This window comes from Schistocerca americana, chromosome X, assembly GCF_021461395.2.
Source record: "Schistocerca americana isolate TAMUIC-IGC-003095 chromosome X, iqSchAmer2.1, whole genome shotgun sequence".
In the NCBI taxonomy this organism is placed as follows: domain Eukaryota; kingdom Metazoa; phylum Arthropoda; class Insecta; order Orthoptera; family Acrididae; genus Schistocerca; species Schistocerca americana.
The window spans coordinates 917533958-917549922 of NC_060130.1; the positions used below are offsets into that span (position 1 = coordinate 917533958).

At 37.8% G+C, this 15965-nt stretch overlaps 1 protein-coding gene across 1 annotated transcript; it reads left to right on the forward strand.

The window, feature by feature from the left end:
- Positions 1 to 553: 553 nt before the first annotated feature.
- LOC124556393 (craniofacial development protein 2-like) lies at positions 554 to 1307 on the forward strand. Its single transcript, XM_047130356.1, has 3 exons — positions 554 to 613; positions 697 to 819; positions 870 to 1307. Exons 1-3 carry the CDS (start codon positions 554 to 556, stop codon positions 1305 to 1307), a joined length of 621 nt encoding a protein of 206 aa, XP_046986312.1.
- The last annotated feature ends 14658 nt before the right edge of the window (positions 1308 to 15965 follow it).

The window sequence follows — 15965 nt, forward strand, 5'->3', positions numbered from 1 at the left end:
TCCAGGAATGAAGGTTTTATTATGTGAGGCAATGGTTTATTGATAAGGTTACTGCAGTTCTGAAGGAGGGATTTGTCCTCATCCAGTAGATGTTTTTTACTTTATTTTGCTTAGAATTATTTTGTCTATTTCTGTTTCTGATGTTAGCATTAAGAACAGTGTGTCAGGTCGTAAATTTGGTTCTAATTTTAGGAGACACTTATTCCTGAGGTCCCTCCCATGGGACACCGCCATATTGAAGGCACCTTCAGTGCCGGGCGGGACAATTTGCGTGCTCTGATGAAGTCAAAAGCTGTGTCAGTGGTAGCGTAGCTACTGGCAGAGTCACCAAAGCCAGAGGGGTCTTGAAAAAGGAGACAGACAAGTTGTATCGCACTATATGGGGCAGGGTGGGCCCTATAGGCATAGTGAAGCCAGCTAAATGAGTAAATCTCGTATAAATCCTGATCCTCCGAGTTGGGGGTTGAGCAAGCGGCTAACAACCCGTCCCTGTGAAAAGTTCTTGTTCAGAAACCTCAGAATAAACAAGCCAGATGGGTTTATGGACGACGACATGGCACTGTTAAAGGCAAATGAAAATGAAAAAATTGATGTGTTTATTGGAACCTGGAATGTACAATCACTATATAGGGTGGTGGCCCTGAGGTTACTACTAGATCGACTGATTAAACAAAGGCAGGCATAATTGCCCTACAGGAAATACGATGGGCTGGACATGGAGTGCTTGATATGGGATGCTGGATAATTTTCTTACATGGTTCAGAGAGCCACCATGAATTTGGTACAGAGTTCACGGTAAGACAAAAGTTTAAACTCCTAGTAAGTGGAGTCACTGGAATACATATAGAATCTCACATATGTGATTGAAGACCCAATTCTCAAACTACTCGTTGATCGATGTACATGCACCCACAGAAGTATTAGATGACCAGTATAAAGACAACTTCTTTGAGAACCTCGAGAGAACTTATGACAGATACCCTGTCTATAACACTAAAAATGCACAGATCGGTAAAGAAGACGATTATCTCCCAACAATAGGAAAGCACAGCCTCCTCGAATACCAAAATGACAATGGCCACAGAGTGATTCAGTTTGCACTGTCGCGTAACATGGCTGTAGGTAGCACTACGTTCCCACACAAAAAGATTCATAAAGCAACATGGTGGAGACCTGATCAGCTTACCTTCAACCAAATTGATCACGTAATTATTGATGGCAGGCATTGCTCAAACGTAGTAAATGTGCATACTTACAGAGGAGTTAATGTAGATTCAGACCACTACCTTGTAATTGCGAAACTATGAGCTCGAATATCCAATGCAAAAAAATTCAAAGGAACACCTAAAAGTAAGTATATGGTATCGAAGTTACAATATGAAGACAACTCTAAAATGTACTCTGAGAAGGTTGCTGACAATCTTGCATTATATACCTCTAGTGTAAGTGATAATCTAGATCAGGATGGAACACTTGCAGGGATGCAGGCATTGAGGTAGCAGAAGTACTAGGGAAAGAAGGAAAACAGCTGAGGAATTCCTGGTTTGATGAAGAATGCAAGAGAATAAGTCAGGAGAAAAATTTGGCATACAGGAAAATGCTTGAGAATTCGTATACTCGTCTAGCGGTAAGAAATTATCAAGATAAAAGAAAAGAAGGGAAGAAACTACATCGGAAAAAGAAAAGGGAGTGAAAAAGAAAGCAAATTTAAGAACTGGAGACAGCTGGAAAAACAAATGATGTTATAAAATTTTATCATAAAACTGATAGTGAAAGAAGAGTATTTAAGCCGCGCATCAACCTGTGTAAAAGTAGAAATGGGACACTGCTAACCTATGATGAAGAGGCATTGGAGCGTTGGGTAGAGTATTTCAGTGAACTGTTGGAATCTTCAGAGTCCCCTATTGAAGATATCCCAGTCGCTCCAGAAGATGCTGCCATAGTACCTCCCCCTTCCCAAGGAGAAGTGAACAATAAAGCAATTGCCAAATTCAAGAACCGAAAATCACCAGGAACTGACACTAGAAGATCTGAACTATTGAAAGCTGGAGGAGTTGAGCTAACTCGCAGGATTTACAAGATTGTGTGCTTCATCTGGAGAAAGGAAGAGTTGCCAGAAGAATGGAATGTAGGGATAGTGCGTCTGGAGCATAAGGAAGGAGATCTATTTGAATGCAGCAACGACAAAGGCATAACGCTTTTAAATATTACATGTAAAGTACTATCAAATATCCTGTTTCACCTATAGCAGAAGATATTATTGGAAGCTATCAATGCAGGTTCAGACCAGAAAAGTCAACTGTAAACCAGGTATTTACTCTCCGCCAAACAGTAGAAAAGACCAATGAATTCAATGTTGGTGTGCACCATCCTTTCATTGACTTTAAATCTGTATATGACACAATAAACTGGGCCAAACCTTATGAGGCAATGCGGAAATTTCGAGTGCTTGGAAAACTGGTGCGTTTAATAGAGGTCACCCTAAAGTGCCCCCAGTGTACCGTGCGAGTACTGTCAAGGCTATCACTTCAGTTTCCCACTCGAACTAGGCTAAGGCTAGGAGATGGGCTTTCGTGCCTACTTTTCAACCTGGCACCTGAGAAAGTGGTACGCGAATCGGGTATTCAGAGGTACTATCTACTATAAGTCTGTTCAATTCCTGGGATATGCAGATGATTTGGATTTAATGAGCAGAACACTTAGAGATCTACAAAGTGCATTTTCAGCTCTAAAACTGAGTGCAGATAAGATGAGCCTGAGGATTAATGAAGGAAAGACGAAGAATATGTATAATGGCACTAACCAACCCTTACAGCCCGCGATACCCCTTGATGGGATGACATTTGAGCGAGTGGAATGTTTCACCTGTCTGAGCTCAAAGATAGAAGCAAACGGCACCACCGTTACTGAAATTATGTCTCGCATAAGTGCTTCTAATCGATGCTACTTTGGAAAGTTGCATTTTAAATACAAGCTTCTATCATGAGCGACTAATGGCCGACTTTACAAAACGCTGATATGCCCAGTACTTACTTATGGCTCACAAACATGGACAATTACAAAGCAGAGTGAAAACAAACTGAGATCACATGAAAGAAGTATATTGAAGAGAATTTTAGGACCTGTATATGAAAAATGGGACCTGAAGAAGGCGAAGAAATGACGAACTTTATGGCTATCATAAGGAGGATGATGTGGTCAAGTTCATGAAGCTGTGTAGACTGAGATGGGCTGGACACGTAATGTGACTCGATGAGGCAGATCCCACAAGGAAAGCCTGCTGCAGTGAACTTGGAAGAAGAAGAGCAAGAGGGTGACCAAGGTTGAGATGGAGCGACGGCTGGAGACGACGCTGCCCGAGTCGGTTGCCATAACCGGTGGTCCACGGCGAAGTCCAGAGAGAAATGCCAGAAAATTATTGAGGAAGCCAAGTCCCAACCCAGGTTGTAATGGCAATGGAAGAAGAGGATTATTCTTGATGTGGCCGAGTCAGGTTTTCAACTGGTTTTGTGAAGTAGTGATTGAATACATCTGATATTACTTTATTACTGAAAAATGATTTTCAATTTACTTTTACATTAATGACACTTGGTTGTTGTTTTCTTCTACCAGTGTTCGAATTAATGATATGCTACATGCATTTGCTTTTAGTTGACAATTGTTTGAGGAGGTTACCATTTTGTAGCTTTATGGCATCACTAACTACAACCCTAAATATCTGTTTATCTGAAGTAAAGTATTTCTTAAATTCTCCACCACTGTCAAGTTCAGTTTTGCTAACAGAGACAAGTTCTCTTTCCCTTTCAGATGATCTGCCGATTCCTAGGGTGATCCAGATGGAGGGTTTTCCACCCCTGTTCATATTTTTTTGTTTGTAAGGAGAAGTGATAGTTCAGATACTAGCAGAAAATGTCTAGTAATGCTTCATATTTGTTGTATACAGTTTGAACATCTTCTACAGGTTGCCAGTTTCGGAACTGCATATCAGAGAGCGAAGTGTGCATATTGTTTTTATTGAAGTTTCTCATCTGTACAATAATTTTTTTTGGATTGAAGTCTGCTCATGGCACAGTAGCCTGAATAATTAATGCATTATAGCCTGAGAATCCCAAGTTTATAGAGGATAGTGTGCAATTGATATTACTTACAACTAGCTCCTGACTGCTATTACTATGGTTTGTTACCCTAGTCGGAAATGTGAACATCTAGTCATAGTTTTAGCTATTCATAAAACATTTGAAGCTTAAATGGCTAGTGTCCTCAGAGAGAAAATTTATGTTAAAGTCACCACATATTAAATTACCATAAGATTTCCTTTTATTTAATTTTTCTATAACTAACACTAGATATTTGTAGTAAAAGGAAAAATAATTACCAGTTCTTTTGAATAGCTATTATTGGTAAGTGTGTACCTCCTTTGATCTGATCCCTAACTACATTATATTTGAAATTTTCAAAAAGCAGCTTTAGTAGAGCCTAGCCTGCAAGTTCTTCTTTTTTTCAAAATTTTGCAATTCAGGAAATATTACTACCGTCTGATGTAGTGGTATTATCATTCCGATTTCACAATACAGGTAACTCACAATACAGTGTTACTATGTCTCGTCCTACTTTTTATGTGTTCAGAACTGTATACTGAATGAAAGTGTGGTTCTTGGCGAAATATTTGAAATGTAAAATTTAGGTTCCAAAAAAATTTTAACAGGTTTTAATAACAGATGGAGAGAAAAGAACACAGTCACAAATCAACTCTTAAAAACAGAGACTGGCATAAAAGCCGTTCAAGGAATGTACTGCTATTGTTTATTCAAAATAACTACTTTACAGAATATCCAAATTAACTTACTCCAATACCATGTCTTTTATGTTATTATTGAATAGATAATAGTTCTGTATTTCAGCATTTTGTAAAGCCCTCCTACCCAAAACTTGGAGCAGATACATTGAAAAATGGCACGGTGATTCTACATTCTCCAGTCAGTGTTTATAGATATGTAAAGGTCTGTAAATAGTTGGACATATTGATTTATTTATTATCTATGGATTGTTTTAATTTCGAGTTATTCATATTTACTTCCTCCTGACTTCACTGAGTGGGCTAGTACAATGGTTAGCACAGTGGACCCGCATTCGCGACAACAACAGTTAAAACCTGTGTCTGGGCACCCTGATTTAGGTTTTCCATGATTTCCCTAAATCGCTTCAGCCAAATGCGACAATGGTTCCTTTGAAATGACCCAGCAAATATCTTCCCTATACTTTCCTAATTTGATGAGACTGATGACCTCACTGTTTGGTCCCTTCTCCTAAATCAGCCACTGCCAACTGACTTCCACCTATATGAACACTAAAATAGACTTGTGCCTGTAAAATGTGAGTGCATTGAAAGCACTGTAGGAGCAGACTTTCAAGAATTGTATTTCACAGGTGGATTCATTTCACCTACAAAAATTTGATGGTATTAATTAAATTGGAAAATACTCTATGAAGAAATGAATCCATTTTCATATGATTTCTACTGATTGCTGAAGAATTTAGAGTTAAACATTAAAGACCATATTACAACATGGGAAGGATTTATCTGATTGAGTCAAGTTAAAAATATAAAGATTATTATGAAATTGTGAAGAACTATAAAAATGACACATTGTTTCTGCATTATAAAAATGTATGTGTTCACAAGGGCACAGTGCTAGCAAAACATAACAAGACACTAATGAACTGAAAACAATTACAATGTTATTCACTCTTCATTAGCTTTGTATTTTTTTCTAATTTGGTAATAAATCCTACACTTCTTAAAATTTTGCTATCATGATATCACACTTATCGTAGTTTTTAACAATTACTACCAGAATTTCCGTAGCAGATACTTGATACCTTACCTCTGAAAGTATGCTAAAATGTAGTTATAGATTTAAATATGAAAATAAAGTCTTCAACTTTACACATGTATGAAGTAACATTTATTGATAATTATTACATTTAGCAAGGTGTTAGTCTTTAAAGGAGCAATTCTCTTTTCTCTAGGAGAATGAGAAAATATCTATGCCTACAGATAATTACATTACATACTTCTGTAATGTGCTGAGTAGATACTTACTTAAACATTCACTATAATACTTAAATGTAGAACACAAAAACATTTTGAACAAATTTTAGTAGTACACTTTTTGAAAACATTGCAGAGTGTACAGTTTACTCGTATTCCACTCAGAAGAGTGAGATAACTGTGAAGTATATTTTATTTAAACACTGTTTTTTTTTATTAAGACACGTAACATGTGGGTTAATTATCTAATTTTCCTGATTTCTTGGTTTTTGCCTTCATTCCTTCTCGGAATCGATTTATTATGCAGTGTTTTATACACCAAACCTGGAAAACAAATATAACCAGTAGTAACAGAGTGTCAAAATCTTTCTTTCAAACACAACACAGTCATAGGCACCACTCATTCTCATACTGCAAAATAATATGTTATAAACTTTATCCTACAATGTTATAAAATACATGTAACAAGATGTCAGATGTGTTGGATGGTGTGTAGGTTACATCTGACAAAAATACCCAGTACCACAGGTAGTTTCTACCGAATTTGACGAACAGTAAACACACATAATAAAACTGAATTTTGTTTAATGTGTCACTATAAATCTGTAAGTTATTATGACTGCAGCCCAACAGACAGTCATATCCTGCTGGGTAACATTCATGATGACATAGGTATAATGTTCATAAAAATCATGGTAAACTTTGTGACTGCGTCTTTGGCAGTTTTCACACGTGTTGAAGCTGTTTTATTTAGAAGAACATATAGCATTTTTATATAATATGTTGTATTTTAGTGAGACAATAAATCATACATATTAAATTTGTGAAATGAAAGACATATTTTTATTACTAAAGGTGTCACATGAGGGGCTTGTGCATTAATACAAAAAATATAACAGTAACTGGCGTTCATTGTTTTCTGTAGATTTTAACAGACATTCTTCTCACTGAATTATTCAGCCAGTGGCTGGCAATGTGGCTGCTTGTCAAAATATTTTGCTTGTTGGAAACTGGCTTCCAGAGATTCACCACTGGACTATTTCATCATAAACTTTGTCAGGAGTAGTTGAAGAACCACAGTTATAAAAGCATTTTGAACAGGGTGTCTACTCAAAACTTGAAAAACAATTTTTCTGAGGATTCCAGGTATGTGAAGCAACAAGGCATCGTAAGAAGTCTGTGATAAATTAACATTGAGTGGAGGGGGTGTCATTTCACAGTAAAGTTGAGATACACTGAGCAATTTTTTTCAGTTTATTGATCTGTGTTTAAAAGGTTTCTATGTAAATGTGAACAATAATGCTAAGACCAAAATAGTCAAAATCTGGATGCCAGTTTCCAATAGGCCCAATACTTCCACAAGCAACAACATTACCAGCAACAGTTTCACTGCAGTTTTTAAACATAAATAATTTCTATGCAATAATACTCACATAATTAACTCACTTTGAAATGTGAAGTATTTTAAATTCGTGGTTTATAAAACTCAATATAGTTAAATTCTAATTCTAGGTAAAAAATTGTACAAAATTCCCTGAGATTTTCCTGATTTTTCCAGCTAAAATGTAATCCCCCAAGAATTCCAGCTATTCCAGAAGAATCACCACAATATTGACAGACCAAAACAGAAGCAGTGCCAATTCTTATAATGCAAAACTATAATGTTGTGCTGAGATTTCATGTCTGCTGTGGTCTTGTATTTTACTTTTATGAAATCATGCTGTTACTTTGATATTAAATAGAATTTATCAATAAAGCTTTTCAGTTCTAATAAAACAATTTCTTAGCTATTTCTGGATATGAGTTGAGTTAGCATATAGACCTGTAACTTTCTCATCCTTTAAGAGATAAGAGAAAATTCCATTACAAAGAGAAGAATTACTATTTGAATGAATATACCTAAGTATATTTCTCACATTCCATTACAAGTAAATCAAGTAGATACTTATTTAGTCGTGTTGTTTTAGCTGTGAGGACATCAGTGCTTGAAATGTGATGCAGGTACATTGACACCTACCCTATGACAGTTCGCGTTTGCTAGGTCCTCAGTAATTTTACCGAAATACCACGAAATGAAACAACTTTTTAGGGTCTATTGTCACAACCGCATAAATTTGCTTTTGAAACTTTTATTATACTGTGACGCTTATTTTTAGTCTCATTTCTTACAATAAATTTTTAGGCCTCTCTATTACTTTGCCATTATATAATTTTTGTTATTGTATAACTTCTTTGGAGATTGCACAATTACACCATCGCCTTTGGAGATGTGGGATACCAAAGTTCACATTACCAGTATCCTAACATAGTAACAATCTCAAACAAACAGTGATGTTTACGATATCAAGCACACGATAATGATTAGATCGTGGTGCTGAGCATAACGATTTTACTATTACATTTTCAGGTTTTTCTCGTATTTTATAGTTCATGATAGATTGACTCTGTTCTTTAGTTCAGTGTCTGCCTGTACCATTAACTTGTTTCAAACCCAAAATGCAGAATAGTTATGAAGAAAGGGATACGTTCATCCTCATTTTACTGGTAACGCCATGAGCCAAGTGTAAACACAGATAGAAGATAAATTACCCAAGTGGACATTCGTTTGTTCCTTTATCTGGGTTCCACAACAAATGCAGATTGTGTTAAAAGCTAATGCATCCAGACTTACAGGATCATTAAGCAAATGTTTTTTGCAAAAATGTAAGTTGTTTGTTATGCTGGTGAGGTTCGGACTAGTCGAGCTTTTTCTTATTTGAGAGGGGGGAGGAGGTAGAATTAGAGTCAGAAAACAATTTCTCAATTTGAGAGCTATAGTGGAAATAACACTGGACACTTTTCTAGAGATATTAATGGATCCCTTTATCAAATGAGAGAAGATGCAGAATGACTAGTGGGAAAAAATGTAACATATATAATACATGGTGACTTGTATTGGTTGTCATACGTAAAAATATTCTGTTTCGGATTTTTGTCTACAGAGTACTACTTTGTTATTTAATTGGGTGCATCAGGCCATAGTAGTTACTTAAGAGACCACTTTCGGAAAACGGTCCAAACTTTGTGGTTGGCTACAAGAATAATGTAGACTCTAAGTGATGGGAAGGTCCAAAGAATAATTTTTATCAAGCAGTGGATGTCGAATGACAGAATAAGGTGTTTTTTAAGATGAGTCAGTTTTGCAAAATGATCATGTAAGAAAGAAATAGGGACAATTTAATATCCTGAAGGATAGGTATTATTATATGAATTTCATCTGTTTTACAAACATAGACTCGGGCTATCCACCAATGAGCAAACACACTTGAAGCATCAGATTCTGTGGTGAGAGTAATTACCAGACAAGTGATTGTGTCACAACAGAAGAAAGAAATAGGGCTATACCTAATTATTTGCACATTTTACAACTTAAATTCCACACTATATAGTAAAGATTGAAGGAATATTTTTAAGATATTTAAACGACAGCGCCCAATTTAATTTTTTACAAACATCAATCAAATTACTCAAATAAGAGATCACGTTACTATAAACACCTTGGAGATACATGAGTACTCTGCAGTTCACACTTTAGTGCGTAACAGAGACTTTCATGCTACTTCTCTACTGCTCAATTCTCGAACAGCAGATGGCAATAATGAACACCTAAATCTCTCCGTGCGAGCTCTGATTTCTCTTAGTTTTTCAATAAGGTTATTTCTCCCTAAGTAGTTGTGAGACAACGAAATACTTTTGTGTTCGAAGAGAAAGATGGTAATTGAAATTTCGAAGAGAACATCTCGACGTACGGCGCCTTTGTTATAATGCCTGCCATTTCACCTCGCTTACCATATATGTGACACTCTCGCCCCTGTTCTCGCGATGAATAGGAAACAAGTTGCCCTTTTTTGAACTTTTTCAATGTCCTACCTAAATCTAGTTTGGTGAGGATAGCATACTAGACATCAATAATCTAGAACAGGAAGGGCAAGCATAGTGTAGGCAGTCTCTTTAGTAGATCTGTTGCATCTTCAAAGTGTTCTGTCAATAAAATGCAGTCTTTGGAAAATTTGGAAGTTTGTGGTAAGTTAATATGGGACCCAAATGCTGAAGCCGTCGGCCACTAGCCTTACACACTACTTAATCTAATTGTAACTAACTTACGCTAAGGACAACAAACACATCCATGCCCGAGGGAGGACTTGAATATCCGACAGGGAGAGCCCCGCGAACCGTGGCAAGGCGCCCAAGACAACGCAGCTACAAGGCGCGGCCACAGTCTTTGGTTCAGCTTCCAATTTTAGCTTCTCATAATTACAGTCACTAAGGTATTTAGATGTAACGACGAGCTTTAAATTTTGTTATTAATTGAGTAGTAACCGAAATTTAAAGGAATTTTTTTTAGCACAAATGATGCGTACTAGCAGCTCACACCTTATGATGTTCAGCGTCAGATGCCACTTCTCGCAGCATGTAGGTATCTTGCGTAAACTATTTTGAAATTCGAATTGATGTTTTGACGAGTTTACTATAGGGCAAATGACAGCAACATTTACAAACAATTTAGAAGGGCTGCTCAGCTCGTCTCCAAACTGTTTACACAGATTAAGAGCTTCTAGGGGCTATAACACTTCCTTGGGGAACTCCATATACCACTTCTGTTTCCCTTAGTGACATCTCGTGAATTACTAGTGTGATATTTCTGGCGGGAAATTGCAAAACATGTTTCACAACTGGGATGATAGTCCATTGAGACACTGTTTGACAGAAGATGCTTGTGAGGAACCATGTCAAGGGCTATCTGGAAATTTAGAAATATACATCAACATGAGATTCTCTGTCGATGGTACTCACTACTTCGCGTGAATAAAGAACCAGTTGTGATTCACAAGAATGATATTTTCTGAATATGACAGCTGTGCGTCAATAGACCGTTTTGTTCGAGATATTTCATAATGTTCGAGCAAACTATATGTTCCTAAATCCTGAAGGCTGACCCTTATCGTGTTCGAATTCTACTTGACCTTCTTCAACTTTTTTCGTAAGCCGTACCTGCTCTACTTTACATAGTTTGGAAGGCGTGGAGATTGGCTCTTATGAAGGTGCCTAACAAATTTTGTGTGCTAATTTAGATATATTTTTGTTGCATTTGGATACTACAGTATGTAGTTTCCCTACAACGACCTCGTGGCCACTAACCCCTGTATCTATGATGGCACTCTGAATTTCCTCAGGATTATTTGTGGCTAAGAGGTCTAGTATGTTAGCATATCCATTATTTTGTACTTTATGAGGGCACCTCAACTAATAGTTCAAGATAATTTTCTGACAAAGCGTTTACAACAATTTCTCATGTTTTGTAACCACCACCGACTTTAGAAATAAATGTATTTTCACCGTAATATCACGGGTGGAACGAAGTTATCCACAACAATATCTGTATGAGTTTGGTAACTATTTTAAATGAGACACAAATTTTCCTTGAACTCTTCAGAAACTACATTTGTGAAGCACACAGAAGTGGAGGAGGAAACGAATTGGAACTTTATGGATTGAGAGGATATATAATGTTATTTCAGAGATTACAAAATCATGTCAAATTTACAAAGAACTTTGCACTATGGGCTCACTCAACAGTATGACGTTGCGCCCCGTCTGGTCCAGATGCATGCACTGCTTCCGTTTGGAAGGGTGTCATAAAACTATAATCTACAATTGTGGTAAATGGTCGTTGATATTCTGGATACTGGCACCGAGACAGAGTTGATGTCCTAGCCAGTCCCACACGTGTTTCTCGAGGACATACCTCAGAACTGTACTGGCCATTTAAGTACCTCAACATCACATAGATAGTTCACGGTGACATCTCTCACTAAGCTCCTAATACAGTTGCTGCTAGTCTCCAACCAATGGTGAGAGATGACAGACTGTCCATTACTTGTTCTCAGAAGGCAGGTACAAATAGGAAAGGGTTATGGTGTGCTTGGCGCACAGAACGACGATCCTCCCTTGTGGTGGTCACATGCTTGACTAGACCAGTTGACCCAATGTAGACCCACAACGAGGCCCTTTTAAACTCTGTCATGTGCCGATACCAGGTCTAGCACAAGTATGTGGTAGCCCGTGCCCTTCACAGAGATCCCTTAACATCTTACGCTGCCCACACCCCTTATTTATGCTATCAGGCCTGGTAACAATGCTAAACACAAACAATGCTAATACATTTTGGTGGCCGATGTACCTGTCACGGAGAATTACATACTGGTACAGTGGTTTGTACATGTATAGGGTGTTATTTTAGTCAGACATATTACATCATCTCAGCTGTGCAATTGGTAAGAGAAACCAATTATTAGTTTACTTCGGTTTTCTTGAATAACCTCTACTCATACCAAGTCACAGGAACTATCTATCTACTTAAATTTCACTGCAAGGTAAACTACTTCTAACAGCGACAAAGACACCACCAGCAACTGAATTTAATCTATCCTTTCCGAACATCGTTAGATCGTTGGTAAAAATTCAGTTGAACTTCTCTCTAGCTTTAGTCAGCTTTCAACACCTATGAAGATTTTTGTTTCGGTGCTTTCTATGAGAGGTTGAAGTTCCAATTCTTTCCTGACATAACTACAGCACTTTACAATTATAACACCAACCATTCCTGGGTTTACCCTCGTTCTGTGTTTAACCTGCACCCTCAAAGACTGAAACCAGTTTGTATTTTTCCAAAAGCCTCTTGGCTCCAGTCCACTTCATACAGCCCCCTCTACCCATGTAGCCATATTCTCTGTGTAATGGAATCCTGATACATTAAACTGATCCCAATACCTCTCCACCCCATGGCACATGTTAAGGTATCTGAGCCTATGTGGTCATGGAACAGTCTGAGCCTTAGCCCCTGGCAACGATGCAAAATTTGGTAACCTCTTCTTTTATCTTGCAGTCAACATAGCCACCAGGAACTAGACAGCATCTCTACCAATCCAAAGCGACGAACAGCGTTTGTACCAGCATGAGCCATCATCTGCAGTTAGCTGTGACCTGTGCTCCTTATGTCATCCGGAAGGACCCATTCGACATCTAGGATGACGGCTCCCCCCCTGATATACAAACAGAGTGCACATTTGATTTCAACCCCTCTGTGCCAGCAAGTGGGGTGGACATTATTCAATCCCAGCTGACGGAAGTAATTTAAATAGTATAGAAAAGAGATGATCACCAGATTTTGTGCAAAGAAAAATGGTTTACTTGAAACAGCAGACTACATTTAATGTCCACATGCCACTGCAGTGAGAGCATTTCGAGCGTAATGTTATCATACAAATGCGAATATTTCTAACGGGAACTTGTGAAACTCTGCTTGTCTTTCACTTACAGTAGTGAATGAGGCCCATTAACAAAGTACAGTCAAAGAGTTCTGCATCCAAATCAATCAGAAGACGACCATACTGCAATCCATCACAGATGTCAGCAAGCTCTGAAACACACTGATACAACAAACACTGTTGCTGCTTGAATTTGATCAGCTGTAGCAAAACAGAACTTGTGTTTGGTGTAGGATAGCCTCCAATTAGGAGCCACATTTTCTGCTTTATGAGATGGCTCTGACAGAAAAATAAAACGTGAATGGGACACTTTATAGCTCTGCAGAACATACCAAAGATACTCTGAACTTAATTTATTGCAGATCTGTCCAAAACATTCACTTGTCGACAGTCAATGAGTTCTTTGGGAGAATATGACGTTAAAACAATATAATGTGACTAACCACATGTCTAGACCTGTTTCAGACCGAAGATAACCACCAGGATGTCAAAACGACTTTTTGCATGCTCAGATTCCGTGGTCTTAGCGCTCTTCAACATATGGGAACCACTTGTGCAAATGAGTTTATTGGGTAATTGAACACACCTCCTGTATGAGTCCTCTGCTACACACAAGTCAATGACCGTAGGGAGAGTTGCAGGCAGATTAGCTTGATATACCTGAAAAAAAATGAGTAGCTGATCTACTTTCAGTACATGTATCTCTTGCAAACACTCAAAGTCATAGCTTCAAGATATCAGCGAAGGAATACCACGATAATATGGAGACTGTCGAACTGCTGGGATTCATGATTTATAGTAAAATATTAGTGAATGAGCACACAGTGTATGTGTACTCCAAGCTCTCACACATAATATACCTTCTGAGGAGACTTAGAGGTGTATTAACTGACCTATACTTTAAAACCGTGTATTATGAATTATTTCATTGCCAAATCAATTATGGCCTACTGTTAAGGGGACACTCTGCAGGTTGCAAGACCGCATTAACGCTACAAAATATAGCAATAACAATCATTGACCCGAGCAAGAGAGTCGAGCACTGGAAGCCCATATTCACCCAGTTGGGTATAATGACAATCTTCTGGCAGTAAGTGTTTTTATGCTTCATCATTATAAAAGAAAACCAAGGAGTTTCAAGTAAGAGGACATACACAATCATGACACTCACAACAGTAGGAAAACTGATATACTAAGCTGTTGACTATCTGATAGTATTCCAATGGTTACTTTAAAAATGTTCAATTAATTGCCCTGAGAAGTACAAACCCTGACAACAGGACTACTCAAATGGAAAACTGGACAGGACCTGAAAGAGTACCCATTATGCTCCATTGTAGCATTCCTCAATTGTGAATGGACGAAATAATACTTTTCATCTTTTATATATATGAATATTTTTCTTGACATGAAGCAGTCTTTCCATTCATGAAAAATGACACAGATCTAGTAATAATAAAGTAATAAAGAATATAATGTGACCTTACAGATAGTTTGGGGTGATATATATCAGTGTGTGTGCGTGTGTATGTGTGTCTGAATCCAGTGAAGTTCAGTAGTAAAGAGCTGAACTGTTTATGTAAGACATTCACTTAGTACCACATTTAGTGCAAAGCTGACTGCTGAAAAGGGGATATACAGGTGCACATTGACATGTCATTACCTGATGAGCTAGTTGAACCTAGTTTGAACTGGATATGATTAGTTAACACAAATGAAACTTCCTGGCAGATTAAAACTGTGTGCCCGACCGAGACTCGAACTCGGGACCTTTACCTTTCGCGGGCAAGTGCTCTACCAAGGTGGAAGGTAGGAGACGCGGTACTGGCAGAAGTAAAGCTGTGAGTACCGGGCGTGAGCCGTGCTTCGGTAGCTCAGTTGGTAGAGCACTTGCCCGCGAAAGGCAAAGGTCCCGAGTTCGAGTCTTGGTCGGGCACACAGTTTTAATCTGCCAGGAAGTTTCATATCAGCGCACACTCCGCTGCAGAGTGAAAATCTCATTCCAGTTAACACTAATGTTCAGTTCAACAGTTTTTTTTAATACTCCAACACATACATTGGTATAGTGATTTCTGACACCAGTAAAGTTGCATAAAAACTTTGTATTGAGTTGGTTGGTTGGTTGTTTGGTTTGTAGGGGTTAAAGGGACCAGACTACAAAGGCTATAGGTCCCTTCTAATAATAAGTAGTGTACACAAAAGGCTGCTGAGTACTGTAAGAGAAGGAATACTGGGATTTTTCCTCCTAATATACTCACTCACACATAAAATAATTTTGGAAGTAATTCCTGTAATTGTCAATATGAGAAGAGCACTACTTGTCAAAATTTTTGTTGTGTTTTTAACAGAATTAGGTGCTTAGCTGTATTCTACCACCAGTTGAATCTATCCATGCTTAATTAATCTATACTGAACTCCAAAAATCCTGCTACATACATAACGATGGGTCAAGGCATACACAACATACAGACTGTCATTACCCCTGACCCATTCCTCTCTTGAATATGTTATACACCATTAAATCTAGTGCAATTGTCAAAGCAGACAACTAATGTATTACATTATGTATTACTCTTACTCCAATAAATCACAATCCAGCTGTCTATTTG